Source organism: Takifugu flavidus, chromosome 14 (assembly GCF_003711565.1).
Source record: "Takifugu flavidus isolate HTHZ2018 chromosome 14, ASM371156v2, whole genome shotgun sequence".
Lineage (NCBI taxonomy): Eukaryota > Metazoa > Chordata > Actinopteri > Tetraodontiformes > Tetraodontidae > Takifugu > Takifugu flavidus.
Genome location: NC_079533.1, coordinates 1289362 through 1316112, shown reverse-complemented (window position 1 = coordinate 1316112; position 26751 = coordinate 1289362). Strand labels below are relative to the sequence as shown.

The following is a 26751-nucleotide window of genomic DNA, read 5'->3' as shown; positions in this document are numbered from 1 at the left end:
TAAGATGTGGGTGAAGTCTGAAGTGTTCTGGTTGAGTCACCCTGTTCTCTGCTAGATGAATCAGAGCTCCACTAACACGACATTTCTCTAGTGAAACAAACAGAAAGATGCTACTGCGGCACCATTAGCACGTTTGCTGACCTTCCACAGTCACAGACAACACCTCCTCTATGTCTTTGAGGAGCAGATGCAGCTTTGATGTAACATTGTGCAGCAAAAGATCAAAGGGGCAGTGGAGGAGCAGCGCAGTGGCTGTTCTGTAGGGGTACACAGGCCAGGAGTCCAGGTAATGAATGGAAACGTTAGACTGCAGAGCTCCCCAAACCTGTTAACAACAGAGGCATGAAACTCCTCATACAAATCAAAACAGGAAGTTTGTGGATGAACACTTTACATTTGCGATGAACCAAATTAGCGGAGCAGCTGGCTGCAGGTGGCTTAGTTAACAGCAGGTGTTTTTACAACGGTGGCGTTAGCGTTACCATTGTTTGTAGTAGCCGTGTGTGGTTCAGAAGTCCTCCGTCCTCGGATACCAGCTGCTTATAATCCGTCTTCACTATGACTGTCGCGTTAAAACGGTTCCTGCCACGACCAAAGTGATCTGTCGGCCCTGAAAGATTGATCAGGTTCAGTCGCCAAAATTCAAAAAAAGAAGTTAGATGAGATTGTCAGGTTGCTATGGCAACATTACAAGGTCAGGACAACTCACTGCATTCTAAAACCCCGATGAAAGTTTGAATTTAAGCTCACTGGGGTGAACTGAATATTTGCATTTAGGTTTTTTTTGGCCGTACCTGTGGGTCGTGGTCATAGTTGCATGGAACAACTCTTTAACTGCTATGGGGAGAATATACCAACATTATTTTGACGTGCACACTCACTGGTAGGTTCACTACAGAGAGAGTGATTTGCTCCCTGGCAACATTTTTGCCAGCCTGGACAGTCACCGTCCCACCGGCATCCTTTAGATCCTGGATACGATCCATTTGTAGCTGGGCATGATCCTGGCCGTGCACAGAGATCGCCATTCCCGTCTGAAGCTTCATTAAAACATTTGTATTAGTCGACATTTGGAGGCGAGTTCTTTTCTATTTTACACAGCATTGCGCCTCAGTAGACTCACAGGCGGTGCAGTATCGACCAACCCGGACGTAGCCCTGGCAGCAGCTGGTCTCCTGCTCGGTCACCGTCTTGTACTCAGTTTGATGGCTCATCCTGTACTCTGTGACTGTGCATGTCTTCCAGAGCAGCCACCCCCCACAGGGCTTGGTCACACTGAAAGGCACCTTATGCACTGCCAGGAACGTCACTGTCCTCGTTGTATTCCTAACACATAGATGGTATCCGGATGCAGACAAGCTAGGTCCTGGAATAAAGTGCACCCCATTCTCACCAGGACTTCTTACTTTAATAAGGACACATTCCTCAGTTTTAACATCGTCACCTTAAACTTGTCTGCGTCTATTAAAATGTGACCCAAATAAATTCAGTCCAGCGGAGACACGCGTATAGGTTCTGAGAGGAATGTAAATCATCTCAACGTGGATGAAGACCTACCTGCATGCACAGCATCTTGTCCCCTACAGACAGTCAGCAGGGCTCCAGCTGCCCAGATGGAGAACATCCAACTCATCTTTTCATGGATCACAAGCTCCAATACACATTTACTGACTGCCAGAGTGTATATTAATCCAAGACCTCTGTGGCTCTGCCTTCCTCCTCCTCTCATTGCAGAGGTCCCCAAAGGACCACACCATCAGAGCAGAGAGCCAGATTAACATGGACAGTTTGTATTAATATTGGGGGCTAAAAATGTCCAGTGAGCCGTAAATACACCTTAGTTGATTATTCTGGAGATTTCTTTTTAATTGAATATCTCCTGTTTACCAGATGAAGCAAGCTGTATCAAGCTGATTCATCAAGAAATACACTCACAAAGCTTTTTTTGGGTTTTTAATTTTCTCTCTTTGTGCTAATAAAACCTATATTTTCTCAGTTTATTCAGCAGGTCAGTGTCAGTAAACATGTTTATGATGCAAGAGCCTGAGTTGATGAGGAGGAGGAGCTAAAGTCCCTGGTGGCTTTGTTCGCTGGTAACCATGGCAGCGCCTGCATTGCTGCTGACATTAACAACCTGTATCCACCATTAGTTTCAAGAAAAGAGAAGTGGGAATTTCTGTCATTTCCCAATCCTTCTTCATTTTCAGTACAGTGGGAGAAAGACGTCAACTGTCTTTGGACAGTGTTGTAAATGTCTCAAAATTACGCCATCGACCAACCTTATATTATAGTGACACTCCTTTAATGCAGCTATTTGTAACTGTACCGAAGTGTGAGAATCTGATTTAAATTGTCAGTTGATCATGAAAGTTTCATGCTGACATGCTGAAACTCAGATGTAGAGAAATAAATAAATCTGTGTATGTTCTTGTTCCTCTGGCCTGTTGCCGTGGTTAGGCTACAGCACCCTGGGGCCCTCGTTAGGAAGCAGCAGTTAGAAAAACAACATCAAAACACACCTTAATATCCCCAAATGTATGAAAAACGGCTTTTTCTTCCTTGCCATGCACATGTCATTCTTCTCCTCTTCACCACTGCCTTGCTCATGAGACTACAGTCAGATACAGAGGTGACAGCGTGTGCAGAAATTCCCAACTGGATGCCAGTAATGACTCTAAGCTGCTCCACCTTAGCAACGCTAACCTAGTCACACAGCTAATTAGTTTCATGGGAACGAGGCTTTTACATGAATAGTCTAGTTAGTCTAGTTAGCTAGCTAGCTAGCTAGTTAGATAGATAGATAGATAGATAGATAGATAGATAGATAGATAGATAGATAGATAGATAGATAGATAGATAGATGACCACCAGATGCACAGACACCACCATCTCCATGGCACTACACACGGCTCTCACACGGCTCTCACACGGTAGGAACTCCCGAACACGTGTGTCAGGATGCTTTTTGTTCATAGTCATATACAGTCTGCATATTTTGGTTTATTCTCTCTTTCTGTTTCACTCCTGTTATGACAAATGGTACAAAAATAAAGCAACTTGTTTTTGAGGATTAAAGCTTTGAATCTATTTCTTTTTTTGGTCAGGAAGCTCAAAAAGCTTCCTCCGTGTGTGGGTGCGGGCGCGCGCACATGTGTTTTGGAACTTGCTAGTCTGCTGGAATATATAAAAAAAATAATAAATGAACAAAAAAGTAAAAACCTCACTCTGAAGTGGAAAAATATGTCCTGTTCCTTTAAACTGGCCCCGCCCCCCGGCTCTTTACTAGCCTATTAACGCACATTGCACGTGACGAGCGGTCTTCGCAATGACCTCATCCCTGGTGTGGGATGACGTCAAATTCAAGATGGATGGAATCACGACCGCCGCGTAGAAATCGACATAACAGTGGATAAAGTGCGCGCTGCGTGGAGGACAGAATACTAACGAGGTCCCGGTAAGTGTGGACGGAGCCCCGAACTTACCAACAAGGGTAAAAAAAACCCTCAAAACTCGCGCGGAGACTCAAACAAACGGGAGCTTTTCATTCCCCCCCTGACGTAACTCGGAAGGAAGACGTTGTGCCGCTGAACAGCCGAGCAGACCGAGGCTGTTCGGAAAGTCCACGGTGACACGGAGCCAGTCCGGCGGACCAGCGTCACGTTCCCCGGTCAGAACGCGCTCTCCGGCGTGGCACGCGCCTGTGTTGACAGGCTCGGCGGCTGCTTTGATCAAGGCGCACAACTTTGCCGTGTAATTGACGTTAATCGCACATGGCGGCAGCGCCGTCCGCTCCGCCATGTTCCTCTCCGCGAACATCGGGGGGTTCTTGCGGATAAGTTAGCGGACGCGAGCAGCCACGTCTCAGCCGCGACCCGCCGCCGAGCGCGCCGCCGCTTCCGCCTGGACGGACGGACTCGGACCCCCGTCGCGACGGTCCCGGACCCCCGTCGCGACGGTCCGGCCGCGGCTGATTTCTTTCGAGATTTACACGGAGAAATGAATGAACTCACCATAGCGAGTGTGTCGATAACCTTCTCATTGTTTTCCGGTAATAGTTTTCAAAATAAACGCTGTAAGGGTCCATAAAGCTGTGTCAAATAAAGGTGCAAAATAAAAATCAGTGTTCTGAAGGTACGTTTACTTAAGTACAGACATACCTATTAAAAATACGTACAAATATAACGGTCACCCAGACTGACAAAGGTAAATCCCAAATGTTAGAAACTCTTATGTATTTAAAAAGAAATAATTAGACCTCATGCTGAACTGGGTCTTCCACTTCTCCTGTATCCTGTAAAGATGTATCTGCCCATTTATGAAGTCTAGCTGTGCCAAGTTTGACCCCTTGGAGATTTAGATTTACTATATGATTTATAAAGACATGTTCCTGCCTGTAGATCTGGCCTCACACCTAGCTATGAATAATAATTCATAATTCAATTCCAAGGTTCCTAAACGTGAAGAAGGGCTCAGTTGCCTCCCTCATTCTGAAATGGAAGAAGTGTCAGACTCCGCAGAGCTGGTTGAGCTGGCCGTATTTTAGAGGGAAGAGTTTAAGGCTAAAGTGTGTCACCGCGTTTGTGCTGTTTCTTATAATTTGCCATCTTCCTTCCCTTCTCTTCCTTGTTTTCACCCCCGTCGTGTCTGCCGCACGCTACAGAAAGCAACAATAACAGACATTGAAAAGAGTTTAGGCCACTCTTGAACTGTTTTTTGAGCGATAACATTAATTTTGTGGTCCCCTTTTTGTGTTTCTGACGGCCTTGCTCTTGCCTTCCAGCGATGGAGAGCCTCGTGCATTACAGCAATCCCTCCCATGCGCCTTCGGTGTTGGCGATCCTGAATGAGCAGCGTCTGCGGGGCCAGATGTGCGATGTTGTCCTGGTTGTGGCGGATCAGAGGTATCGGGCCCATAAGAGTGTTTTGGCTGCCAGTAGTGAGTATTTCCAGTCCCTCTTCACGCAGATGGATGAGGAGTCTCTGAAAGCGGTGAACTTGGACTTCTGTGAGCCCGATTCCTTCGAGACGGTTCTAAATTACATGTACACTTGCTCCCTTTTCATTGACAAAGGCAGCCTGGCAGCCATTCAGGAACTAGGCTACAGCCTCGGAATCCCCTTTCTCACTAACATTGTGTCGACGAGACCAAATGCATCCTACTGTGTGTCCAGGAAAAGGCTCTCCTTCTCTGAAGGGGAGGAGAACGACACCCAGACCAGGAGTGTTATTGTGTATCGAGTCCAGAACGATGCCGCCCACGTCCCTCCCTGTAAATATCCCAAAAAGTCAGAGTTAGCATCTTTACCCCCCCATTATGCCCGAGAGTCATCTCAGTCCGAGTCACGACACAACTCGCGCCCGTCAGTCAAATACTCAGGGTCCACGTATCGCAACTCCCCCGAGGAGTCGGAAGCCGTTGAAAGCAAGTCGACGTACTCTTACGCCTCTATATTGAAGGGGAGTTCATCAAAGATCACGCCCGTTAGGCCTCAGCTGACGTCGTCAGTGTCTTTCAGCGAGACCGAAGTGGAGCCCATTCAACTGCAGTCCAGCACTAAACAGGACACGAGAAAGGAGAATGGGGAGGCACCCCCCTATCACACCAAAGGTCCATTTCAGGGTCAGGCCGGGGACTCCAGCCAGAACATTGACAGGAGTGGGCCGCTCATAAAGAGCTTACTCCGGAGATCCTTGTCCATGGACAGTCCCGTTCCAGTCTTCTCTCCCACGCTGGAGCTCAAGGAGCTGCAAAGTCGAGAGCAGTCGGTCGTAAAACTGGCCTCCAAAGCGTCTGTTCCAGAAACCTCGGCTCACAAAGACAGTCCCAGCACTCCTCCCTTGACGCTCAGGTCGAAATACCAAGGCAGGTATGCCGAAGAACCTCAGGTAGACAGCCAAGTCAGCATCAAGGCCGAGCCCAGCAGCCCACTCGCTGACCCCATGGACATCGTTCGCATCACTGTCGGAGAAACTCTGCCGGTCAATCTCAAAGACCTGCAAGCGAATTACAACCAGGACTCAAGGCCGCAGGTTGGTCCCTATGGAAAAAGGTACCACAGGCCGAATAACAGAAGGTACCCACTAAAAAAGAGCAAAGCGAATAAGGAGCAGCCCCTCTCGGCTGAAGGCAAGATGTCAAACACCTCACCTCACGGCGTTGGCGGCGGTTCCAACGAGAGGAGCGCGGAGCTGCCCCAGCACAGGGTTTTCAAATGCTGGAACTGTTTAAAGGTTTTCAGGTCTAGCGCTGGACTACACCGCCACGTGAACATGTACCACAACCCCGAGAAGCCGTACGCCTGTGACATCTGCCACAAGCGCTTCCACACCAACTTCAAAGTGTGGACGCACTGCCAGACGCAGCACGGCGTGGTGCAAAACCCGGCGTCCTCCTCCAGCAACGCCACCTTCGACGACAAATTTCAAAAGAAACTGATAGACATCGTGCGAGAGAGGGAGATAAAGAAAGCCCTGCTTTGGAAGCTCAAGAGAAACAAGCATGGTTTGCAATCTCCGGCGCTCACCAAGAAGAGGGCGCGGCCCGGCTTCATCTGCCCCTACTGTGGCAAAGCTTTTGTGTTCCACTCCCACTACAGGCAACATCTGAGGACGCATCCAGCGGAGAACGCTGACCGGGACGTCGTGCTTTACCCGGAGGATCACGAGATGGTCCAGAAGAAGGACTCGGACGACGAGGTTTACTCCTGCAGACTCTGCAACGTGAAGCTGTCTTCGCTCTTCGAGCAGGGCGACCACGAGCGGGGCTGCCGGCACGCCACCGTGTGCCCTTACTGCGGCCTCCGCTTCTCCACCGCCGCGGTCAAGAAGGACCACGAGGCGCATTGCAAGTACAAGAAACTGACTTGTCTGGAGTGCATGCGGTCCTTCAAGTCCTCCTTCAGCATCTGGCGCCACCAGGTGGAGGTCCACAACCAGAACATAATGACCGCGAAAGACCAGAATCACCCGAAGCAGCAAGAAGGCAACGTGGCGTCGGAAAACGTCAACGACGAGTTCTTCGGCGATGGCCCTCTGGCAGTGGGCAGCTCCAGACTGAACAGCTACAGCGAGTCCACGTGTCCGCCCGCGTACGAGTCCGAAAACTCTCCGTCCTTTGTGCCCGAGGACCTGAGCACCGGCCGGCTGTTGGTCAAGGAAGAGCCGATAGAAGAGTCCGTGAGCGAGAGGGAGAACTCGGAAAGCGCCGGCTCGGTGCTGGAAGAGCCCGGCGTGTGGCCGTGTGAGAAATGCGGAAGCCTCTTCAGCGCGCGGAAAGACCTGGAACGCCACCAGGAGCTCCTGTGCCACATCAAACCCTTCATCTGCCACATCTGTAAGAAGGCCTTCAGGACCAACTTCCGTCTCTGGAGCCACTTTCAGTCACACCTCTCGACTGAACCGGGTCTGGGTGAGTTCCACAGCCAGGCCCCGCCCCTGTCCCCCTCCCCCCCCTTGACCCTGCACAACTCCCAGCGTCCCTCCCCGCAGGCCTCTGTGCTCAAATCCGGCCAGGCGGCGGCCGTTGCCGCGGCGGCGTCCGAGGAGCCCAGCAGCCCGGAGCCCTGCGGCGTACCGGCGAGCAAGATGATGCGGCCCGAAGCAGAGCAGCAGCCCAGCGGTCACGGCCTGCTGTCGAGGTCGGACAGCACGGAGAATCAGGAATCAGACACACTCTTCTACCACGCGTCCTCCCTGTCCGCCCTGGCGTTCAAGAGGCAGTACATGTGCAAGATCTGCCACAGGACATTTAAGACGGCCTTCAGCCTGTGGAGCCACGAGCAGAGCCACAGTCACATATAGAGAGCGAGCGCCAAATTTAGTATTGCATTATGTGTACACACCCAAGCCTTCAGAAGGAAGACTTTGAATGTATAGATTGATCCCCTGCTTCAAATGTCTATTGGAAGAGTGAGGTGGAGGCGTGGAAAACCTGAATGTGCAATCATCATCTGAGAGACTCCATTATCCAGTTATTTCCCTTCCGTTTATTTTTCTTACCAAATGAGCTATATTTTCCTGCGTCTGTCTGTAGTTCAGATAGGACGAGACAGCAGACTCACGCCCCTGAATCAGGCTCGGACGACGGTCTTTTTCAGTGCCAGACTTTAATAAAAGTTCAAAGTTGACGCCACAAAACTTTCCATGGGATTTGATTTAGTCACAATTACAGGTTTGCCAAAACAAAACTGATATTTTATTTATTTCTACACTATCTGTTATTACTAAACACAGTTTAGTATGGGAACAACCATATTCATTTAGGATTTGAGGGTCTTTTTCTTTTTTAATAATTAATTATTTTCCCCTCAGCCACGCTCTTCCGCCGCCGCGCGTGCTAACGCTAACCTTGGGGATTAGAGAAACGAGTCCGGGAACTGGAGCTTTAGCAAACATTGCACAGTCTTGAGATAAAGGTTGGAAACAATATTGTGGTCCCATCTCTGACCCTGGTTGCTTGAGCTGGAACAGTTTTGACTAAATGGCCCCTGAACCACAACACAACGTACGTTGTTGTTCCTCGTCCTGCTGCGTTGGAACAAAACGGCGATTTGCTTTCGCATCGCGTCGGTTGCTTGACGCTATCGATACCCTTGAAGATCATTTTGGTGGCATCAACCAAGTAGTGAGCGTAAAGTTTACTCTGAAAGTTTTTACTTTCTCCTCTTTCCCCCCTTATCGCTCACTTCATTGGCTTCAACTAAAGTGTAATTTCATAGTATTGGCTGCAAACAGTGTCACTCACGTCTCCCATTTGGGATTAGCTTCATTTTCTGGGTTTTCCGGGAGCACTTTTAGTTCAGTCACCCGTCATCGATCCAAAGCAATAGAGGAAAACACAACCTGACACGCGTTCGGACTGGTGGATATATTGTTTCTAACGCACTGACACTTGCTAGCGAGCTGAACATGTTGTGCTAATACTCAGCTATTCCAGTTACTTGCAGTTGGAGCTGTTTTGTAATTAGGCTTTATGATGTTTTGATGGCCTTATGCAACGTGAGATTTCTGTAAATATCGTTTTACATTAAAGCACAAGAGTTTCTGAATAATGACTCAGGCTTCTCAAAAGGATAATGTCCCGAAAACTTTAATTTAATGAATGGTCAAAGTGTTTCTGCTTCCTAAACATTTCTTCTTAAAATGCTTTTGATTGTATTTCTGTCGTTTCACGCGTGCTATTATCCAAGGTATTCTGCTGTCGCTTGTTTAGTGGAATAGAGCTCTAATGAAGAATATTTATGGTTCGAACTCGTGGGAGATGCTGTTTATAACGAGTGCTCAACACCAACTGTGGGACTTTGTTTTCCACTAAATGTAAATTGAACCCAAGTGTGACTTTAAATGCTTTAGAGGAATTCCGTGTTGAAAATAGTGCTCTTAAATTCTTGTGACACAAACTTTGAAAGTGGCACCGAAGTTATCAGTTGTGTATATTGTAGTATTTGTATCTTTTTTCTACAAATCTTGTTAAAGTTTTATCTTTTTAGTATCCCTGTGGTCTGACTGCAATAACTAATATTTGTATCTGCTCTGGTTCTGCTAGTGTTGCTCTTGGAAGGATTGCAGGTGCACCGTGTTTAGTTTTCTACAGTTTTTGTGCTTCTTTTCCATAATAAAGAACAACAGTGGAACACAAATGCAACTACTGCTGGGATTTAAATGGATTTGTCTTTGCAATAACATCCCTCACACTTTATTAAAGTCCAAAACAAGTATTATTTAGTTAAAGCTGGAGTCTCAGTTTAGCTTTTTATCCCAAAAAAGCAGAAATTACAGCTAAAGAGACTATTTGTGAGCTAAATTTTCAATTTTTTGTATTGAAGCCACCTGGTGATCATTGCCCAACAAGAGAAATACGGGCTCGTTAATGAATCCCGGAACCAAACACATCCCGATCATCCTTGAGGCCCGTTTGGAGGACGAGGGCTGGTAGGAACCGTTTCTGATGGGAAACCTACGGCGAGAGCTCACGCTGGCAGGAGGGAGTGAAGAAGGCTTTCATTACAATCAGGATTTATTGAGATTTACAAGCATTTACAGTTATAACACAGCTCAACGTTCTTACTACATACATACATTTTTAAAAAGGAAATGGGCCAACACAACATCAGGAGGGGAGGGTTGAAAACTGAAGGTGGAGGCGTGTGAATTGTGAGCAAAGCTGCAGTGATGAGCTGAGGGCTTCTCACAGAGCCAGAGTGTCTTTAATCAGCCTCCTCATCGTGGTGCTGACGGAGGTGCCCAGAGTGTCAGTGATCTGGAAGGTGATTTTGTACAGGTATGGCTGCACATCTTTAAGGCTGGTGTCAAAGACGTTGTCCACTTCGGACTGGGTGGGCATCTTTGGCAGGTATTCGTGGCGGTTTATTACCTCAACAACGTTGATCACCTTCTCGCCCAGCTTCTCCCCGACTTTTTCCCTGCATATTTGCCGTTCTTGCTCATTTGCCAGGCCGACAACGTTAACCTTCAGGTTCCACACCTCCCAGGGGATGCACTCGTCGGAGAAGGGCCACCGAGACTTCTTCTTCTGGTAGAACTCCAGCGAAATCTGCCCCATGCCATCGTTGCCCGAGCTGTTTAATGCGTCCTGTGAACGACACGCATGATCAGATGTTGCACCTTGGTGCGGCGGCTGACGTCACACGAAAACCTGCAAGCACCTTGAATTCAGACACAGCTTTCCTGAGCACTCTGTCCAGCTCCTCTGAGGACACCCGGACAAATGTGAAGTCGATGAAATCGCAGTCGATGTCTACGGTCCCCACGGTACCGATCGAGTAGGTGCCCTCTTTCTTGTAATGGAATTTCCCAGTACTGCGATGCAGTAAAATGGTGTGCAGCACAGCCAGCGTGGCTTCTTCAACCTGCCTCGTCTCCACGGTTACTTCCAGCACTTCTGAGCGGCAATTCATTACGGAATAAGCTGTTTACACCAGGAGGCAATGGCTCGATTACGATCACGCCAAAACAGTGGGAGCAGGCAGGCTAAGAACGTCGCGTCTACACGTAGACGGAGCCTGTCACGTGTGACATATTGTAGAACGATGGCTAAAGAACGAGTTAAAAGCTGCGGGTGTATCAAAAACGGTGCGGAAGGACTAATAACGCACGAACTGCTAGATGCGTATCATTTGCTGCAACAAAACAGGAAGTGGTGCGTACGGTACAGTAGAAACTACGGCAACCAGCGAGGTCCAAAAGCTCTTACGAATTCCGTGGACTATATCCTTTGAATTTGTATTTACCTTCTTAAAAATGTAGCACAAAAGTTGTCGCCTTAGGCAAAGCTCAACACATAGTTTATACGTTAGAACCGGCTTGGTTAACACGAAGCCTCTGGACCTGAACGTCCTGTCCCACCGGCCGCGGTGCATTCTGGGAGTTACAGTTTGTGCCACCTACCCTTCGCAAATACTAACTTTGTTAAGTCACACCGCGCTCTAAACCAAGTTCGGAGCAGGAATAACTGCGCTTTTACGAGCTTTTCCCTGGAATCTCGCCTCGCATTTGGACCACGCGGCGCAGACAATGGAAGTAATTTAGATTTGGGCAACTTTGGCGACTACTCGGCCAGTCGGGAGTAAAGCAAGTGTGTAGAAGATTAGCTGAACAGGCTAACAACCTTACTCTCTTTAGCCAAGCGAAAACGCCGTTGCTCCGTTTTTATTAATCAAAACACTTCCTTAACGGACAGACAGGGGTGAAAATACCTTAGCTGGAGACGTCAAATCCCCGTATAGCTTTCGAAAGGTAGCGCATAGAGCCGCAGGGTATATTCGAAAATGCATAATTGGCTGGGTATGGTTGCGAACGGCGGCGGCTTTATTGGGCTCCCGGCGCCCTTCAACTATATTCTATGATGTTGCCAACAAAGCTATCAGAGGAGCCGAACTAATCGTCGTTTTTATTCACAAACCATGCCTGACATCGAAAGTTCCAGCTCATCCTATTTGGGTCCCGAGGATCCGCAGTGGCTCCTCCTGGTCACCCTCTTCATCGCGTCCCTGGGGACCCTGGGACTGTACTTGCTCCAGTATTTCCAACAAAGGGCCGCTGGTCTTGAGCCCAGAGCCCAGGACCATGGGGCCAACGAGGAAGCCGCCTCTCTGCTGGGATGGGCGCTGTCACGGAAAAGCTGGAAAAGTAAATGGAGAGAAGCCTGGAGCGGGGCTTTGTCTGCCGAGTCCAGGAAGCTCGGGGTGAGTCCCGGCACTGCTGCATGAGGCATGAGAGCCCAGATTCATCTGACAACGCTGCTTCTTTCTTCCAGGGTCCTGTTGTGTTGACATTTGAGGAGAACGGTCTGGAGGCCACCGAGCTGGTGGTCAGCCAGGTCCACAGCTTCCACAAGTCTGCCACAAACACGGTACCGCTGTAATATCCCGCTACTAAGACGTAACGCTGCCTCAAAGCACATCTTCATTTTCATTTTGTCCTGCAGCGTCTCCGTCCATTTGTGTTGGAACAAGAGAAACCTTCTACTTGCTAATGCACGTTATTGACAGGGCTCACAGATCATCAGATTCATTCAGCTATATTTACCTACTGGATTCCACCTGCTCTGACTCTCCTGCATCCAATTTGAAGATTTCCTTTATGAGTTTTAAGTCTGAATTCATCTGCTTGGCTTTTCTCACCTTAATGTTGAGAGTATGGGGGGGGGGGGGGGGGGGGACAGCACATTGCACATATTGTCAGTCATACATCACACGTGCAAATAGCTCTGTGCAGACTACAGCCGGGATAGATTGTAGACAGTCGTTCCTCCTGTCTGGTCGGGAGCTCTACGGCTCGTCTGCTCAGCTTTGACATGTGTCCGAGGCAAACCCGGCCCATGGTGACCGTTATGATTTGGACCAAAATAGCAGGTGCTCTTTCAAAGGCTTTAATGGAGAGAGGCTTTACTTCTACCTGTGTGTAAGCTTTAAGAAGCTTATCTGGTTCTGAGGCCTGGAGCAGTGAAACCCGTGTGCACCCGTGTGCACCCGTGTGCACCCGTGTGCACCCGTGGTTCTGCTGTGGTACACGGGCACATGCTCACGTCTTTAGTCTGAATAAGAGGAGTGAAGGAAACATGCACAATCACAAAGGCGTGTGCTCATTTGCCGCTGTTTTCATTTATTGAACGTTTTGACTCTGAGAAGCTTGTCGGACTGTCTCGGGGCCGTGATGGCACTAAGGCCGCACTTCATCTTCCCAACAGGCGTTTTCCTGTCGTGTGACTGGGGAGAAGCTTCGGTTCTCTGTGGGTGCAGCCCTGACCTCCGGGACTCCGGGGGATCCTTGTACATACACTGTGTGTGTAGCTCCACTGACACTTCAGGTACTGCAGATTGAACCTACACACAGTCCTTTAACTATACAGGCATTTTGGAATGATTTCGTTTATGCTTCCTTTTGTCAGTAGGAGATTTTAATTTCCTTTCAAATGGAAAAATGGGTGATTGCTAAAATAATCCAGCTCCTTGTTGTCCAGACTCGGCCCAAAAATTGCGATCGATGCGCTCTTAGAGTTGTTTTCGTGGCGTGTGTTTAATGTCTCATTTTCGCCCACCACTTACTGCTGTTTTTAAAGCATTAAGCTGATTGGACCGCGGCTCCGAGCTCTTTGTTCCAGTAGAATAAAAGAAGCGTCACCTTTGCATTGTCATTGTTTTAGCGCTGCCTGGAACACACCGGAGCTTCGCTTGTTTGTGCTGGAACTGTCAGTGTGGGTCTTGTTATGAGTGTTAGCACATGTGAAGCCGATGCCGTGGACACAATACCACACAGGCTCAGGGGCCTGGTACTAAAGGGTTCTGGTAAACAACCGGGCCGACCTGCAGGGTGTGTTCTGCTTTAACACTGTTGCTGCGTCACACACACCAACAGGGCAACGTTCCTGGCCCTGTTCGTTCTCACAGGAAGAAGCACAACCCATCAATTCTGAACGATTGACGTGTGTATTTATAACAGAATACTGGAGCAGAAGCTTCTAGAAGCTTCTGGGGCCATCATCAGATTTGTACCGCTACCTGCGGGTCGGATCCTTCCGCTGATACAATTCTTTGTCCTCGCCCTCTTCTCCATATTGGGCCCGAGTCCTCTCAGGCGTCCCTCAAGGACTCACAGTCTCACACAACTCCCAACAGCGACTGACGCTTTCAGTTTTGTTCTTGCAGCAACACCCGTCTATGCAAAGTACACACGATGACGACTCTCAAAACTGGGAAATGGGACATTTAAAATGGCGGAGGGGAGGTAACATCCCAACACTGATGGAGGGGCTCCGCTCTGCTGGGAGCTGGTCAGGACGCGTTCCTGGTCTCCAGATCCCAGCATGACCCCCCCCCCCCCCCCCGCTCCCTCACACGGAGGGAATAAATATTGTGTTATTATTCAGGGGTGGGCATCGAGGGCCGGATCCAAGCCGGACTTTCTGTCCTACAGGTAAACACGTTCACCTGGGGTTTCATTTACCTGGTGAAAGCATTTCCTGCCTGGTAGGTTGCAAATCCCGGCTTGAATCCAACCCTTGAGGAATGGATTTGACCTCCTCTCATGGGCAAGTCCAATCCATGAAGGCTGGAGTCCAGCCAGGTTTTGCATCCTACCAGGGAGAAACCGCTTTCACCAAGGTAAATGGAACCCCAGGTGAACGTGTCTACCTGTAGGACAGAAAGTCCGGCTTGGATCCGGCCCTGGAGGACTGGATTTGCCCACCCCTGCTATTATTATGTTGACATATAGGACCAGCCTACAGTAAAAATGATGTAAGAGAGCGTCCTGTCACCTGAGCCATAAGTTCTGGCTAGTTCTCCACTCTGATCCAGTCTTCTTGAAGGTGGTGGTTCAGGGTTTAGGATGGTGCATTTCAGTGTGATTGTGATGATGTTTGTGAAGTACAGGACAGTTATTCTGCTTTTTCATCCCTCCAGCTCGATCTTTCCATGGAAGCAGGTGTGGATGACATCAAAGTAAGCTGGGGAGTGTCTCACCTGGACACAGGCGAGCTGGAGGTGTCCCCCACGTTCACTCAGGTACATTTTGATGAGTCTGGGGTTAGAGGTCAGGCTCCGGCCAGAGCTTTGAGAAGAAAGCCTAAATGACTCCGCTAACGTCGGGTTTGTGGCGTCTGTGCCTCAGGACCATCCCAGCGCTGCCAGCCCAGCAGCCGTCAGGACGCTGCTGAGGCAGCTGCTGTGTGCCGTCCACCCCTCCGTCGTGCTGAGCCATCGCTCCGCTCAGGCCTCAGAGGTCAAGGTGAGGACAAGGTCACAGCAACGGTGTGCAGCAAGGCTAAACGAGACTGTGTCTGCTGCTGTAACCATGTAAAAGAAGAGAAGATTCTGTTTGGATATGTTCCACTATTGTTATTTACTGACAGTTTCTCTAACAGGAAGTCCATAACAACGTCCTTTGTCCCCCAAAACCCCCCCGGGCCCACGACTGGAAGCTGCTGGTGAAGAACATCCAGGTGACCTTGAACCAGCAGGAAGATGCTGCAGGTACGCCACGTCTTAGATAACCGCACCCTTTGATCTGACATCGAACGTGTCTACGTGGGGCTGAGCCGCGACCCCTTTAGTTGGGTCAGGTGGGTGTTGTAATGCTGTACAGTCAAACCATGCTTCATCCAGCTGTGAGAACTCACTAGAATAAAAGAGGAACTCATCCACACCTTCATCCTCTCCAGGCGAAACAAGCCCAGCAGGAAAATACAGCAGCGAGATGCTAAAATAGCAGGATTTGTCTGAAACAACAGGCATTTCGAGTCATTGTGTGATGGTCCGCTCTGCTTGTAGGCAGCATCAGCCCCTTCTGTGTGCTACAACTCGATGATCCTCCACAGAAGTTTAATACCTCGGTTTTGGTGAACACCAGCCATCTTGCCTGGGAGCAGCCCTTTATCTTGTGAGTGGAGTTTGTGGTTAAATGTTTCAGGAATATATCACACGTGCGCTTGTTAGTGTTTAGATGATGTCTTCTGTGTCCCATCAGCGAACTAAATGGACTTTCCAAAGAGCTCAACATTGACCTGATCAGCAATAGTCAAACTGAAGAAGGTGAGGGCCCGTTGGGCCTGACTTCCTGTCAGCTCATCCACCACCTCCACCAGCTCCCGCAGGACAATCAAGCCCGTTTTGTCTTCAGCAGGTGTCTCACTCGGTCAGGTGTCGGTGACCTTTGACCTGGTGAAGAAGCAGCCCAACGGACAGCAAACATTTGCACTCGTGACCAAAGATGGAGTGAGTGGATCACTGACCACTGAAGTAAGACGTCTCCCAACAGCAGACACACACACACACACACACACGTGTACACACACCTAGGTGAAATGTTTGGGGTTTTCACACGTCCACTTTGACATTGTGCCCCCCAGTTTACCTACCTGGAACCCAGCGAGGTGAGGTCCTGGCACCCTCCCACCCCAGCCTACAATAAGAGGGTGGAGATGGATCGCACAGTGATGCCCTGCGGCACCGTGGTGACCACGGTCACCGCGGTGAAGAGCAAGCCGGGCCGACCGCTTCCTCCTGGACCCATCTTAGGTACAAAGCCAGAGGAGAAGAGCACGCAGCTGCTGATGAACATGTCCTGCATCTCAACATTGTAGCGGACTATTTTAAGCACACCTCACAGCCTGGTGCTATCAAACCAGACCCAGGAGTCTGTGGGGACGTAAAGTAGCAGGATGGCACTTTGTAATGAAGTCATTCTGGTCACAAATAGCCAAGAGTAAGTTAAGATCACCCACGCCGCCCCTGGCAGCGCCTGGGCCTCCGTTACAAGTGCCTGGGGGGGTCCACAGGTCAGACGAAAGGCATTTCACTGAGCAGGGTCACATTTAAAATGCATTTATCTTCCTTTAGGCAGCAGTCATTTAAACCACCGGGTGCTCTCAGATTCTGTGCAGAAAGTGGTTCCCGCCAAGTCCAAACTGTCAGAGCGGCGAGTTTCCGAGCAGGCGTCCATGCTGGGGACCAGCGTCAGCAAAGCCCTGTCCTCCTCTGACACCGAGCTGTTGATGCTCAACGGCGCCGACCCGGTGGCCGAGGCTGCCATCAGGCAGCTCCACCAGTCCGCCAAGCAGAAGCTCAAGTCCCCCGTGAAGAAGAGCACCATCATCATTTCAGGCATCGCCAAGGTAACCATGAGCCACTCTGTTCCACTACTGCTCGTGTCTGGGGGGGCAGCGGAACCTGTCGGACACATCGGGTCAGAAATGCCGTCGTGCTTTCTTCTGCAGACGCCTCTGTCTCAGGATGAGGAGCTGGCTCTGATGGCGGGCTACGCCGCCGCCATGGATGCCTCCATGATGGGAGGCAGCTCTAGCCAGGATGTGACCACCCTGCTGGAGACGGGCGCCGCCGCTCCTCCGGAGGAGTCCGCGTCCCGAGAAGGCGCCGGTGGACCTGACGTGGCTCCGGAGGACTGGGAGAGCCAAACGGATGAAGTGAACCATAGCTCGCTGTCCATGTGTGTGTCTGAGGGGAGCTGCAGGAAGAGCAGAGGTGAGAGGTCGCCGTCATCTGCGCTAACCCTGATCCATCTCCTCAACGATGGAGCCGTTGGTGCAGCCATGTCTGACCTTCCTGTGTTCTCTCCTCTCCTTCCTAATCGTTTCCTTTCTGAACTATCCTCACTGCCATCTGAGAAGAGAACAGTGCTAAGCACACATTATGTCCAGAGGAGTAAGTGATTCCACCAGTTGTTTGTAGCATTTTTAGCCTCCACTAGTCTAATAGCGCCTGTTAGCTGAGTGAGCAGTAGCATTTGGGAAGGAGCCCAGTAACGTGCGCAGCATACTCCCCTGGTTTACGTGCTGGAGCACATTAATGCTGGTGAAAGATTTTTGGTATTCTTGTGCTCCATTTACATGCTGGGCCCGCCTTCACCCCGATAGGGAGGAAGAATGAAGAAACGTGCTGCCCTGTAGCTTCAAGCACCACCATTTGCACAATACGTGACAGTTTTGGGATGTTCCTCCTTTTTAAACGTTTTCATCCATTCTTAGATGTGTGGTGTTCTTTCAGGGGTTCCCGTCCATGCTACCATGCCTCAGACGTAAAGTGATGATTCCCTGTCAACCATTCTTTCCTCCTGCTTCCTCACTCCAGGCAGCTTCCTCCAGAAGAGTGCCAAGTTCTTCTTCCGGAGGCGCCACCAGCGCAAAGACCCCGGGATGAGCCAGTCCCACAACGACCTGGTGTACCTGGAGTCTCCGGCCGCCGTGGAGCGGGCCGGCCGAACGGCCACCATCAACCGCCTGCTGCACCGCAGGAGCAAGACGAAGAGCAAAGCTAATGGTTCTGTCTCCACGGAGGAGCCGCATATGTGAACGCCCCCTTCCTGTCGCCAGTCCCTCTCATAGTCGCCACCGCTGCCCACTTCAGATTTGCACTAGCACACACGTTGACATGGTCTGGCCACGTCTGAGCTGCCCCACAGGACTCGGGCGTTGAGAGGGGGAAGTCTCGTCTTTACTGACGTCTAGAGGTGGCTGCGGATGTTTGTGCATGTATGGCTGCAACTATTGTTTTTAACGAGTGGCATTTCAGAGGCCGGACTTGCTGTCCTAGCATGTTTTATTTGATTTTACGCAGCGTGTTTGAAACCTTCCAGCGCTCTTTGTGGCCTTGTCACGCACAGAAAGGGCTCAGCCTTTCCCTGGCGGATAGCGGGGGTAAAGAGTTGCCTCCCTGCTGCGGACCCCCTGCGGTGCATCGTCAGGACCAAAGAGGAAGAGTGGTGTTTGTATGAATTGCACAACAGTAATACCTCTCGTGTAGTGCAATGACAGGAGCTGCTCTTGTGAGTAGGATTCACGTTTCAAACGTCTAAAAAGGGAGCAAATCATTGGCGTGAGTCTTACACTAATCCTGTTGCGACTTACTTCAGCTTAAAAAACAAAACAGCTATATGTAATGTGCATGCATAACAACTCAAGATCTACATGGTCATATAGGAAACGGACCTAAAAGACAAAGGCAGTTATGCTTTAGATGCAATATCTGTCCTCCTAATCCCTCTACACTACTGCTGGCATCGAGGTGTTGTCAGAAAGGAGCTGAATGAGCTTTTATGCAGGGACAATGATCTTTTACTCATTTTACTCATGTCATTAAATTTGAAAGTACACTGATTTCAATCCCATATTCGCCTGAGTGAAACCCAGAATGTTTTCCTTTAAGAGAAACCTTTCATACTCCATGACTGAGTCGTTTCTTTAGTTGTCCATGACATTTCAATACTGACCGCTCTGGTTTGGAGCGTGTAATACCATGAATGTCCAGCAGGTGGCGTCGCAACGATAACTGGTAACTAACAGCACAGCAGTCACGTGATGAGGAAAAGGGCCTTCAGATGCCTGTAAACCGGCGACCACACGCCTGGAAGCATCAGGGATGTGGTGCTGGGAAAGATGAACATCTGGATTTACTCTACAGTAAAGTTCCAGGTGTTCTGGGCTGGATGGGGGTTGTTACTGGTCACTGGCATCAGCCCACAGCCCAGCGGCGAGGCCGTGCTGATGGAAACCACTTCATTCATCACATCTGTCGTATAGCAAAATGTTCTTTATTAATCTTCTGTAAAACGTTACAAGCTCACTAAAACAGCAACATCGAAACACGCAGAATAAATAAAGTCACACAAAACAATTGATGAAAATCAAAGAGGTTGAGCAGAGACAGCACAAAATATAAAAGAACACTTCCTGCACACATAAACAGCATTTCTGATGGACTCTGCCGGTCCAGAACTCTGATTCTGAACTCATTCAAACAAGACGAAAGTTTAACGCGGCTGTTTCAGACCATCAATTGGGTCAAATCATTCTGATCTCTCATAGAAAGAATAGGAGCGCCACATGATTTCACACAGGTTCTGTTCAAGTGTAGCTCAGGTTCTGACTGCTCTCATGTTCTGGTTCAGAACAGACCCAGTCCAGGAGCCCCGGGGCTCCCAGGCTGCCGATTGCTTGGAACGCTTCCATTCTGTGACACTTTGAGTGTTTCTCTTTGGGTTTCTCAGCTCAGATTCATAACTCTAACTAACCTACTAACTATCCATAACTAACTAACTTTCCTGATGAAGCCTCTCGCTCCTGCTGACCCAGAGAGGAGAACCAGCAACGCTGTGGTGCGTTTAAATCAGCTCCCTCCAACTACAAGATTCCTGGATATAACTGACAGCACCTGCCTGACCTTTAACCTCAGGATCATCACACACACACACACACACACACACACACACCTGGTGTCACACAGACCTGAGCATTAAAACATGCTGACAGAAAATGACTACATCAAAAGAAAGAGCTAATTGTGCTTTTAAAGCCGTTATGATACAACCTGCTGCAGCTGTCTGAAGCGTAACAGCTGGTCCAAACTGTGACATCATCACAGCCAGGACCAGCTGACGGTTACGTCTTCATGACCTCCGTCATGACCTCTGTCATGACCTCCGTCTAATCCAACCACCGCCAGGGTTCCAGTAGTCAACATCTTTAGAAAAAAGCATCTTTAAAAGCATCAAAAGAAGTCGATGATCCAGATGGAGCTGAATCTACCAGTTTGGACGTGGCTTCTCCAGCGGCGTGAGCTCAGGTGAGGCCCGATCGCTGCAGGACCGCCGCCGCCCCGCCCTCGCCGTCCCCGCCCCTGCTGCTGGCTTTGACCCCGGCCCTGCTGATGTGCAGCCACGGCAGCTTGGCGCAGTTCTTAAAGAGCTGCTCGATGGCGATGTGGCGCACGTGCAGCTCCGACAGCAGCGAGTCCTTCTCCTGCACGGCCTCAGTCAGCTCCTCGAACACCTCTGTCGGGGGAGAGGAGCACATGGGTCAGCTCAGGGTCCAGCTCAGGGTCCAGCACAGCAGCCACCCGGGCCCAGCCCACTTACTCTGGGTCTGCAGCAGCAGCTGGGCTCTGACCTGGTGCACCTCCTCCAGGCTCATGGCACACACTGAAAACCAAACAGGCCTCTATTAGCCATCGTAGATCCAGCCAGGCCAGCTCACTAGTGCAGCGCCTCCGGGTCCTGGGACCTCCTGGGCCACACTGGTTCTGGGAGCAGCGTGAAGGCCGCGTGCTTCTAGCAACAGTGCTGTAACTTACGCTCTTCTCTGCTGGGGTTGGGCCACGTGCGGCGGTCCGCCTTGTTTCCTGGTGTGGACTGCTTCCGCCTCTGCGCCCCCCCCACTCCGCCACTGGGCCAGGCCTCCGAGGGGGGCTCCGGCAGCAGGCCCAGCTCCTTTCCCGTGTGCCCTGCGTAAGCAGGCGGCGCTGCGGCGTTGCTCAGCTCCCAGCAGCGTGTGTACCGAGGCACCTGCGAACCTGCCTGGGGGGGCAGTTTGTTGCCCTGCTGGCTGGAACAGTGCTGGTTGGCTGCTTGTCTGCTGGGACCGCCGAGGGAGACGGAGTTCTGCGTGTACTGAATGATCTGGTTCAGTCTCTGACTCACTGCCAGCTTCAGGCCCTGGTACGTGCTCCGGCCCCCCCTGGAACAGGACAGCTTCTGGTTGGCAATGACGTGACATTTCTCGAAGCAGTCTCGGTGGCCACGGAGAGACCGGGAGTGCAGCAGCGCCGCGGCGGAGACGCCTGCGTTCACACAGAGAGAAACGGTGAGCGGAGCTGCGTCCATGCTGCTGAGCAGAACACAGGAAACTAGCACACGTCGGGTCAGTGTCCAGCTAGGCCACGCTCACACGGTCCAAACGCCGCGGTTCCTGACCAGGGTGCGTCTGTGGTGCTCACACTGACCCACCGGCACCACAGAATCTTTGTGAGTTCAGATATATGGATGTGAACCGACCCAGCTCAAACAGAAGCGACCCGCCTGGAAGGTGGCGGACGCTGGAAGAGTGACGTCTCTCTAAAGCGCCTTAATGTCAGCGGGGTGGAAATAGCAGGGCTAGAAGGGCTAATAATAGCCCCGGCGCTAACGCTGAGCACACTGGCAGAACATCTGGATCAGGCTCCAACACCAGCCCTCACCCATAGTAGAGCAGCAGGGTCGGGGGTTGGGGTCTGCTAGGTCTGGGGGGTCTGCTGGCCTCTTTAAGGCTCTCTGCTCCACATTCTGGTCCTGTGATGAGCAGCTGTGAATCAAATGTCCACCATTTGGAAATGTTTTAAAGCGCTACAGCAACACAATGCCTGCAAAAATGGGGGTTCCGTGCACTGGGGGGGGAAATGTGCATGACACAGCGGAGCCGGTCCTCCACCTGCACAAGGAGGCCGAGCCAGGCGGCGGATTTGTCAGATATTTGACTTTAGAGACGTCTTCAGTTGGTTTAGTTAAGACCGACTGCCTCTTCAAATGGTTTGTACATTGTGGGTTTAAGATAAAACTTTATTTGTATTATAATTAAAGAACCTCTTCAGGGACAACTTGGACGTGTTTTTATGGACGGCACTGGCCCAGGGCCCTGATTTTTACGCTGGCGTTCTTTACCTTCGAGGTTGAGCTCAAAGCAAACGTGGCAGAAGGACAAAGTTCCTGTTTCTGTCTCCAGTTTACAGACGCTGCAGATATTATCGTCGTTCAGATCAATGTTCTCAAACTGCTCCTCTTCCTCCATGTTGGACCTGCCACCCAGAGGAGAAGAGAAGGACACATCACAGATATTTGCAGTGAGGAACAGAAAAATACAGATTGATCTGTAGGAAGTGGAAGATGGTTGATGCACAGGAGCTCTTTGGTTCCCATGGAGGAGACACATTTGCCCACCTGTCAACTGGAATCATCAACATGAAAGTGAAATTATGAACATTAAGGCAACAAACCAGTTTCACATTCTCTAGGTTCGGTTTAAATAAGACCCTCCTCGCACCTTTGAGGGCCTTAAAACATCTTTTGTTCTGCTTTATCAGCATGTTGAGAGGCTTTAATCTGGGCTCGTTTTGGGCTTCAAGGTTGGAATCTGGAATACAAACGCGACCGTCGCCAGATAACAAGGTCCAAATATGCTTCCAAGGATGGAAGCGTCGCCCTTCCCAGAAGCGTCTTGTTCCTGGATGGAACTTTAACACTCGAAACACCGGAGTGGTTTTAAATGGTGCTGCTAACGAACGCCTGCTAAGTCCAGGTGAAGCTAGCATCCGGCTGCTAGCGCTCAGACCGTTACTCGCTCTCCTTTTACGGCAGCAAAACAACAACAAACCGGCTCCATCCCTCTTATCCCGGCAGGATTTACAGAGACTTACCGTGGGGGTTTCAGGTACCTCCGGCTCCCCGTCGCTTTGGCCCCAACTGGACGCACAAACACGGACACAAAATCATGGAAGATAGATAAACTTCTTTCGCTTCACATTGGAATGAGCTACTAGTTTATGAGGAGGGGTGGAGGCGGACAGAGTTGAATTAATGTCCCCGTAGAGGTTTGTTTTAAGCTCGTTTTAACCATTAAATTGGCTCAAAGTATCTTAGCATTGCTTTGTTTTTCGATGAAATATGGTAACTTTCGTCACTCGTGCCAACTTTAAACAGCCATCATTTTCAAACACCCCTCTGATGTAATCGAGTGCTCCGGTCGTCTTCAGCGTCTGATGTTGCCGCTTTTGTTGCATCGCATCAAGGACAAAAGTTCGAGAAGTTCCTGAGTAGTGACCGGGGACCGGTTCTGGGTCTAATTCTGTTCATGTACACACACCCACACACACACACACACACACACACACACACACACACAAAGGGCTGCATGCAAACTGCTGTATAATATCTCTTCTCTTGTGCACAGGATTCATAAAGTCATAGATTTGTATCATTGCAACAGTAGAAGGTATAAAAATCAGAATAATCTTGTTACACTTCATATGCTCATGCAGCTACTTTGCAGTGGGCACTGAGGAGGCCAGAACCGAGAGTCAGACCAGATCTTTGGCTGTTTGGTGAGCACACAGCAGGGTTCTGTGCACTTCCACAGCAATACATGCACTTTTATTGTGACCGTCATATTTAGTTTCAGCATTCTTTGACTTTTGTTTTTGTACTTCTGTCAAAGATGAGACCAGAGGATGAAAACAAAGTGTGATGCTCATCTCATCCCCCAGGAGAAAAAGCTCGATTTAACAGGAGACACACGACGCTTCAGCAGCAGGATGACGCAACAGTTAAAGGAGAACGTTACAACCATGAACAACAACGGTCTTGGTGGGCCCGCAGACGTTCGCCTCCGAGTAATCGCACAACTGCAACAAGAGTCTCAGAAGAACAACTGAGGAGCTTTGATCTGATCGTTCCATTTTGGCTTTCAACTCCCCCTGGCATGTTTGGTTGGAAAAACACGTCCCTCGTTTCCAGGCAGTAGCGCTCTCCTCCGCTAGGAGTACGATGAGTGAAACCACGGTTGGAAGGTCTGTGTGGAGGTGGACGTGCGGCAGGTCCAGACTGAGGTTTTACTCCTCCAGACAAGGGCCGACCCAGATGTTGAACCAGACAGCATCACATGAGAAGGAGGAACAGCCAGGAGAGCAAGCAGCTGCTTTAGCAACATCCGCTCGTGCATTGAGAAAGAGCGTCGTGAGTGTGTGAGCTGCACACTTCCACACAACAACCTGGGACAGAATGAGTCAAAGGAAAGAAGCACACAATGTCTGTGGCAGCTAAAACAGCCGGTTCACGTGCTGCAGCTGCAGGCAGACAGGAAGTCACCTAACCACAGGGTCAAGGAGGCGAGAGAAGGCGCCGACTGGGCGGAGCTTGCGAGCGGTGCTATTAGGACACATGTCATGCGGCCCTCACAGTCTAAGTTACCGTTTGTTTAATGCTGCGTTGACAGCTGAACGACTCGCACAAACACTCTAGCATCCTCACGGGGGACAGCCAGTCCTTTTAACACAGCTTCCTTGTGAGTGGAAGGAGGGAACACACAAGTCTGCTGTCTGATGGAGGGAAGCCGGCGTTTCTGTTCTTAGGTCATCACCCATGGATGGCCGACAGAAATAGAGGAACTCTAACCGTCAAGAGAAGGTGAATGTCAAAGGTCGACCCAAGGAAGGCTGCAACAGGAGTCAGGAATCGATCGGGAATTTGGTTGGACCTTCTAACTCTGATCTCTTCCCCTGAATCCAGCAGAGCAGGTCTTCATGGTGGGGAGCCGGTGTGTCAGCGCCGAGCATCCTCTGTGGTGATTGGAGGGTGATGTGTTGTGGACTTTTCCCGTATCCCTCATTATCTCTCATTATCCCTCATTATCCCTCATTACTGCAGGACAAACATGCTGGACATGGGTCCCCTGATGTTTGTCCATACCTCTCTGGTGGTTCAGGACGGTCTTTGGCCCAATAGCCTTTGAGTTATTCTGTCTCTTCAAGAGTTTTAGTCTTGACCCGTTTTCTCTTTCTCAGCTAAACGTTCACTTTTATTTTGGGATCTTGAACCAGGACAGAACACATAAGCTTCCCCATAACGTTTCCTCATCCTTCATCCTTCCAATTCAAGGTCACCCAAGTGTCCCTACGACTGCTTGACCCCGAGACGTCGAGAATCTTTCTTCAGTCATCTTTCAAGCGTCACTGTTCTGCCTTTTATAAGGCAAAAGCCGGAGTCACTCTCGGAGTTCTCAGGAAATGATTCTTATTTATTAAGAATTAGAATTTGCTTTTAGCACTTTGTGGATTTGATCAGGATTTGCGCACGGTGGCAGCACCCGTCCTCGGCCAGTCGGCCCTCCCGTCCAAAACCAGATGTGAGTTAGAGGCAGGACGTTTCAGAGACGTCCTGGAGGATCAGCCAGCATCCCTGCGATGAAGAGGGACCACGAAATGCACTTCTGACCCCAAGATTGTTGCAGCATCTCTCTTAAAACCAATTTCAGTATCGTCTTTGTGTCTTTTATTCAATCTTTGCGTGCAGAGGACAGAGACGGAGTGGACAGCATGTAACGGTCTACCAGCTGCACCGAAGAAGCAGTGCAAGACTTATCATTTATAAACGGAACTGCTTTTTGTTGTAGAAGCTTAGTAGGAAACTTCAGCCATCAAGGTCCCATAAAGACAAGAACTGGACAGAATGGAGGCGTTACGTGTCAAAATGTATGTGGAGAATAAGATTTAGACCCAACAGCTGAAAGACAAACTCAGCTGTTTCTCTGGTTGCTAACAGATACAGTTATTACTCTTTTCCACCAGTATAAATGTTCAGAGGAATATTCACACTGCAAAGAGGTTGAGTTGCTGGATGCACCCACAGCTGTTTTCATCTGACATCGACAGGCGCATGTTGCAGCTTGTGTTGTGAGCTCAGACCTTGTCGAGCAGGTTCTGTGGCTTTCAAATAGGGGAGAAAGAAAGAAAAGTAGGGAGTAGAGAGAAAAACAGCCTGCAGCAACTGTAAAGGCTCCTCTCACCCAACATGTCTGAGTGTTCCACGATCATCTGCAAGCGAGACAGAAAACAAGGCAGAGCTCTGAACGTCTGCTTCATTCTCTTAAACAGTGTAACACAACCTCCCGCTCTGTCCTGAATATAAAGAGATTTTTATTTAAAGTGGAACCAAAGCAGGCATGTGAACCTACGTAGATCTGTTCTCCACCTGACGGGGCCTGACCAGTCTGCCCGCTGGCCTCCAGGTCCCTGCACCAGTCATCTCACCCTGTCTGCGGGGCTGCCGAGTGGGTGCCTCCCAGGATGCCGAGCGTGGGCGCTTCACCCGGAGACGATGACTGATGGGAGCCGCCTTCGTCCAACACTCAAGCATGTGGAAGAGCTCCAAAATGAACCATGACCAAAGGCAAATAACGACGGTCCTGTGACATCTGTG

At 50.0% G+C, this 26751-nt stretch overlaps 5 protein-coding genes across 13 annotated transcripts in view; 2 read left to right on the top strand and 3 right to left on the bottom strand.

The window, feature by feature from the left end:
* Positions 1-4292, bottom strand: part of umodl1 (uromodulin-like 1) — an 11831-nt gene extending 7539 nt beyond the window's left edge. For 2 of the 4 annotated variants that reach the window (XM_057055016.1, XM_057055017.1), the window contains exons 1-5: positions 1558-3160; positions 1124-1366; positions 882-1040; positions 483-610; positions 142-325 (exon numbers count right to left, since the gene is read on the bottom strand). In XM_057055016.1, the coding sequence (XP_056910996.1) occupies positions 142-325; positions 483-610; positions 882-1040; positions 1124-1366; positions 1558-1729 (886 nt within the window). In that variant the 5' untranslated portion in view covers positions 1730-3160. Of the gene's footprint in view, positions 1-141; positions 326-482; positions 611-881; positions 1041-1123; positions 1367-1557; positions 3161-4010 lie in introns of those variants that run through there. The other 2 variants (XM_057055019.1, XM_057055018.1) reach the window with 2 other exon arrangements.
* Positions 3303-9643, top strand: zbtb21 (zinc finger and BTB domain containing 21). Of its 3 annotated transcripts, XM_057055022.1 has the most exons (3): positions 3303-3454; positions 4781-4936; positions 5072-9643. In XM_057055022.1, the coding sequence occupies exons 2-3, from the start codon at positions 4783-4785 to the stop codon at positions 7798-7800; spliced, it is 2883 nt and encodes a 960-aa protein (XP_056911002.1). In that variant the 5' UTR covers positions 3303-3454; positions 4781-4782; the 3' UTR covers positions 7801-9643. The 3 variants fall into 3 exon arrangements, with proteins under 3 accessions (XP_056911002.1, XP_056911001.1, XP_056911003.1); XM_057055021.1 differs by having other exon boundaries at positions 4781-9643; XM_057055023.1 differs by lacking the exon at positions 3303-3454 and having other exon boundaries at positions 4781-4901.
* A 354-nt stretch (positions 9644-9997) lies between these two features.
* On the bottom strand, positions 9998-11168 carry atg101 (autophagy related 101). Its single transcript, XM_057055040.1, has 2 exons — positions 10665-11168; positions 9998-10591 (listed from the first exon to the last, which is right to left on the bottom strand). The coding sequence occupies exons 1-2, from the start codon at positions 10914-10916 to the stop codon at positions 10187-10189; spliced, it is 657 nt and encodes a 218-aa protein (XP_056911020.1). The 5' UTR covers positions 10917-11168; the 3' UTR covers positions 9998-10186.
* A 222-nt stretch (positions 11169-11390) lies between these two features.
* On the top strand, positions 11391-19197 carry LOC130537904 (C2 domain-containing protein 2). Of its 3 annotated transcripts, none has more exons than XM_057055025.1 (13): positions 11394-12203; positions 12275-12370; positions 13208-13327; positions 14922-15023; positions 15130-15246; positions 15383-15491; positions 15789-15897; positions 15985-16049; positions 16138-16256; positions 16367-16535; positions 16890-17131; positions 17234-17498; positions 18105-19197. In XM_057055025.1, the coding sequence occupies exons 1-13, from the start codon at positions 11922-11924 to the stop codon at positions 18323-18325; spliced, it is 2016 nt and encodes a 671-aa protein (XP_056911005.1). In that variant the 5' UTR covers positions 11394-11921; the 3' UTR covers positions 18326-19197. The 3 variants fall into 3 exon arrangements, with proteins under 3 accessions (XP_056911007.1, XP_056911005.1, XP_056911006.1); XM_057055026.1 differs by having other exon boundaries at positions 11395-12203; positions 16141-16256; XM_057055027.1 differs by lacking the exon at positions 13208-13327 and having other exon boundaries at positions 11391-12203.
* A 350-nt stretch (positions 19198-19547) lies between these two features.
* c14h21orf91 (chromosome 14 C21orf91 homolog) lies at positions 19548-23353 on the bottom strand. 2 transcript variants are annotated; one of them, XM_057055039.1, is made up of 6 exons: positions 23196-23353; positions 22444-22577; positions 21102-21587; positions 20887-20949; positions 20558-20802; positions 19548-20492 (listed from the first exon to the last, which is right to left on the bottom strand). In XM_057055039.1, the coding sequence occupies exons 2-5, from the start codon at positions 22568-22570 to the stop codon at positions 20591-20593; spliced, it is 888 nt and encodes a 295-aa protein (XP_056911019.1). In that variant the 5' UTR covers positions 22571-22577; positions 23196-23353; the 3' UTR covers positions 19548-20492; positions 20558-20590. The 2 variants fall into 2 exon arrangements, with proteins under 2 accessions (XP_056911019.1, XP_056911018.1); XM_057055038.1 differs by having other exon boundaries at positions 19548-20802.
* Positions 23354-26751: the final 3398 nt, after the last annotated feature.

Coding starts and splice junctions, on each gene's coding strand:
- atg101 (XM_057055040.1), bottom strand. CDS start 10,916: ATGAATTGCCGCTCAGAAGTGCTGGAAGTAACCGTGGAGACGAGGCAG. Junction 10,592..10,664: donor AAGCTGTGTCTGAATTCAAG/GTGCTTGCAGGT, acceptor TGTCGTTCACAG/GACGCATTAAACAGCTCGGG.
- c14h21orf91 (XM_057055038.1), bottom strand. CDS start 22,570: ATGGAGGAAGAGGAGCAGTTTGAGAACATTGATCTGAACGACGATAAT. Junction 21,588..22,443: donor CTTTGAGCTCAACCTCGAAG/GTAAAGAACGCC, acceptor GTGTGAACGCAG/GCGTCTCCGCCGCGGCGCTG. Junction 20,803..20,886: donor GCTGCTGCTGCAGACCCAGA/GTAAGTGGGCTG, acceptor CTCCCCCGACAG/AGGTGTTCGAGGAGCTGACT.
- zbtb21 (XM_057055021.1), top strand. CDS start 4,783: ATGGAGAGCCTCGTGCATTACAGCAATCCCTCCCATGCGCCTTCGGTG.
- LOC130537904 (XM_057055025.1), top strand. CDS start 11,922: ATGCCTGACATCGAAAGTTCCAGCTCATCCTATTTGGGTCCCGAGGAT. Junction 16,257..16,366: donor GTGGATCACTGACCACTGAA/GTAAGACGTCTC, acceptor TGTGCCCCCCAG/TTTACCTACCTGGAACCCAG. Junction 16,536..16,889: donor TCCTCCTGGACCCATCTTAG/GTACAAAGCCAG, acceptor GGGTGCTCTCAG/ATTCTGTGCAGAAAGTGGTT.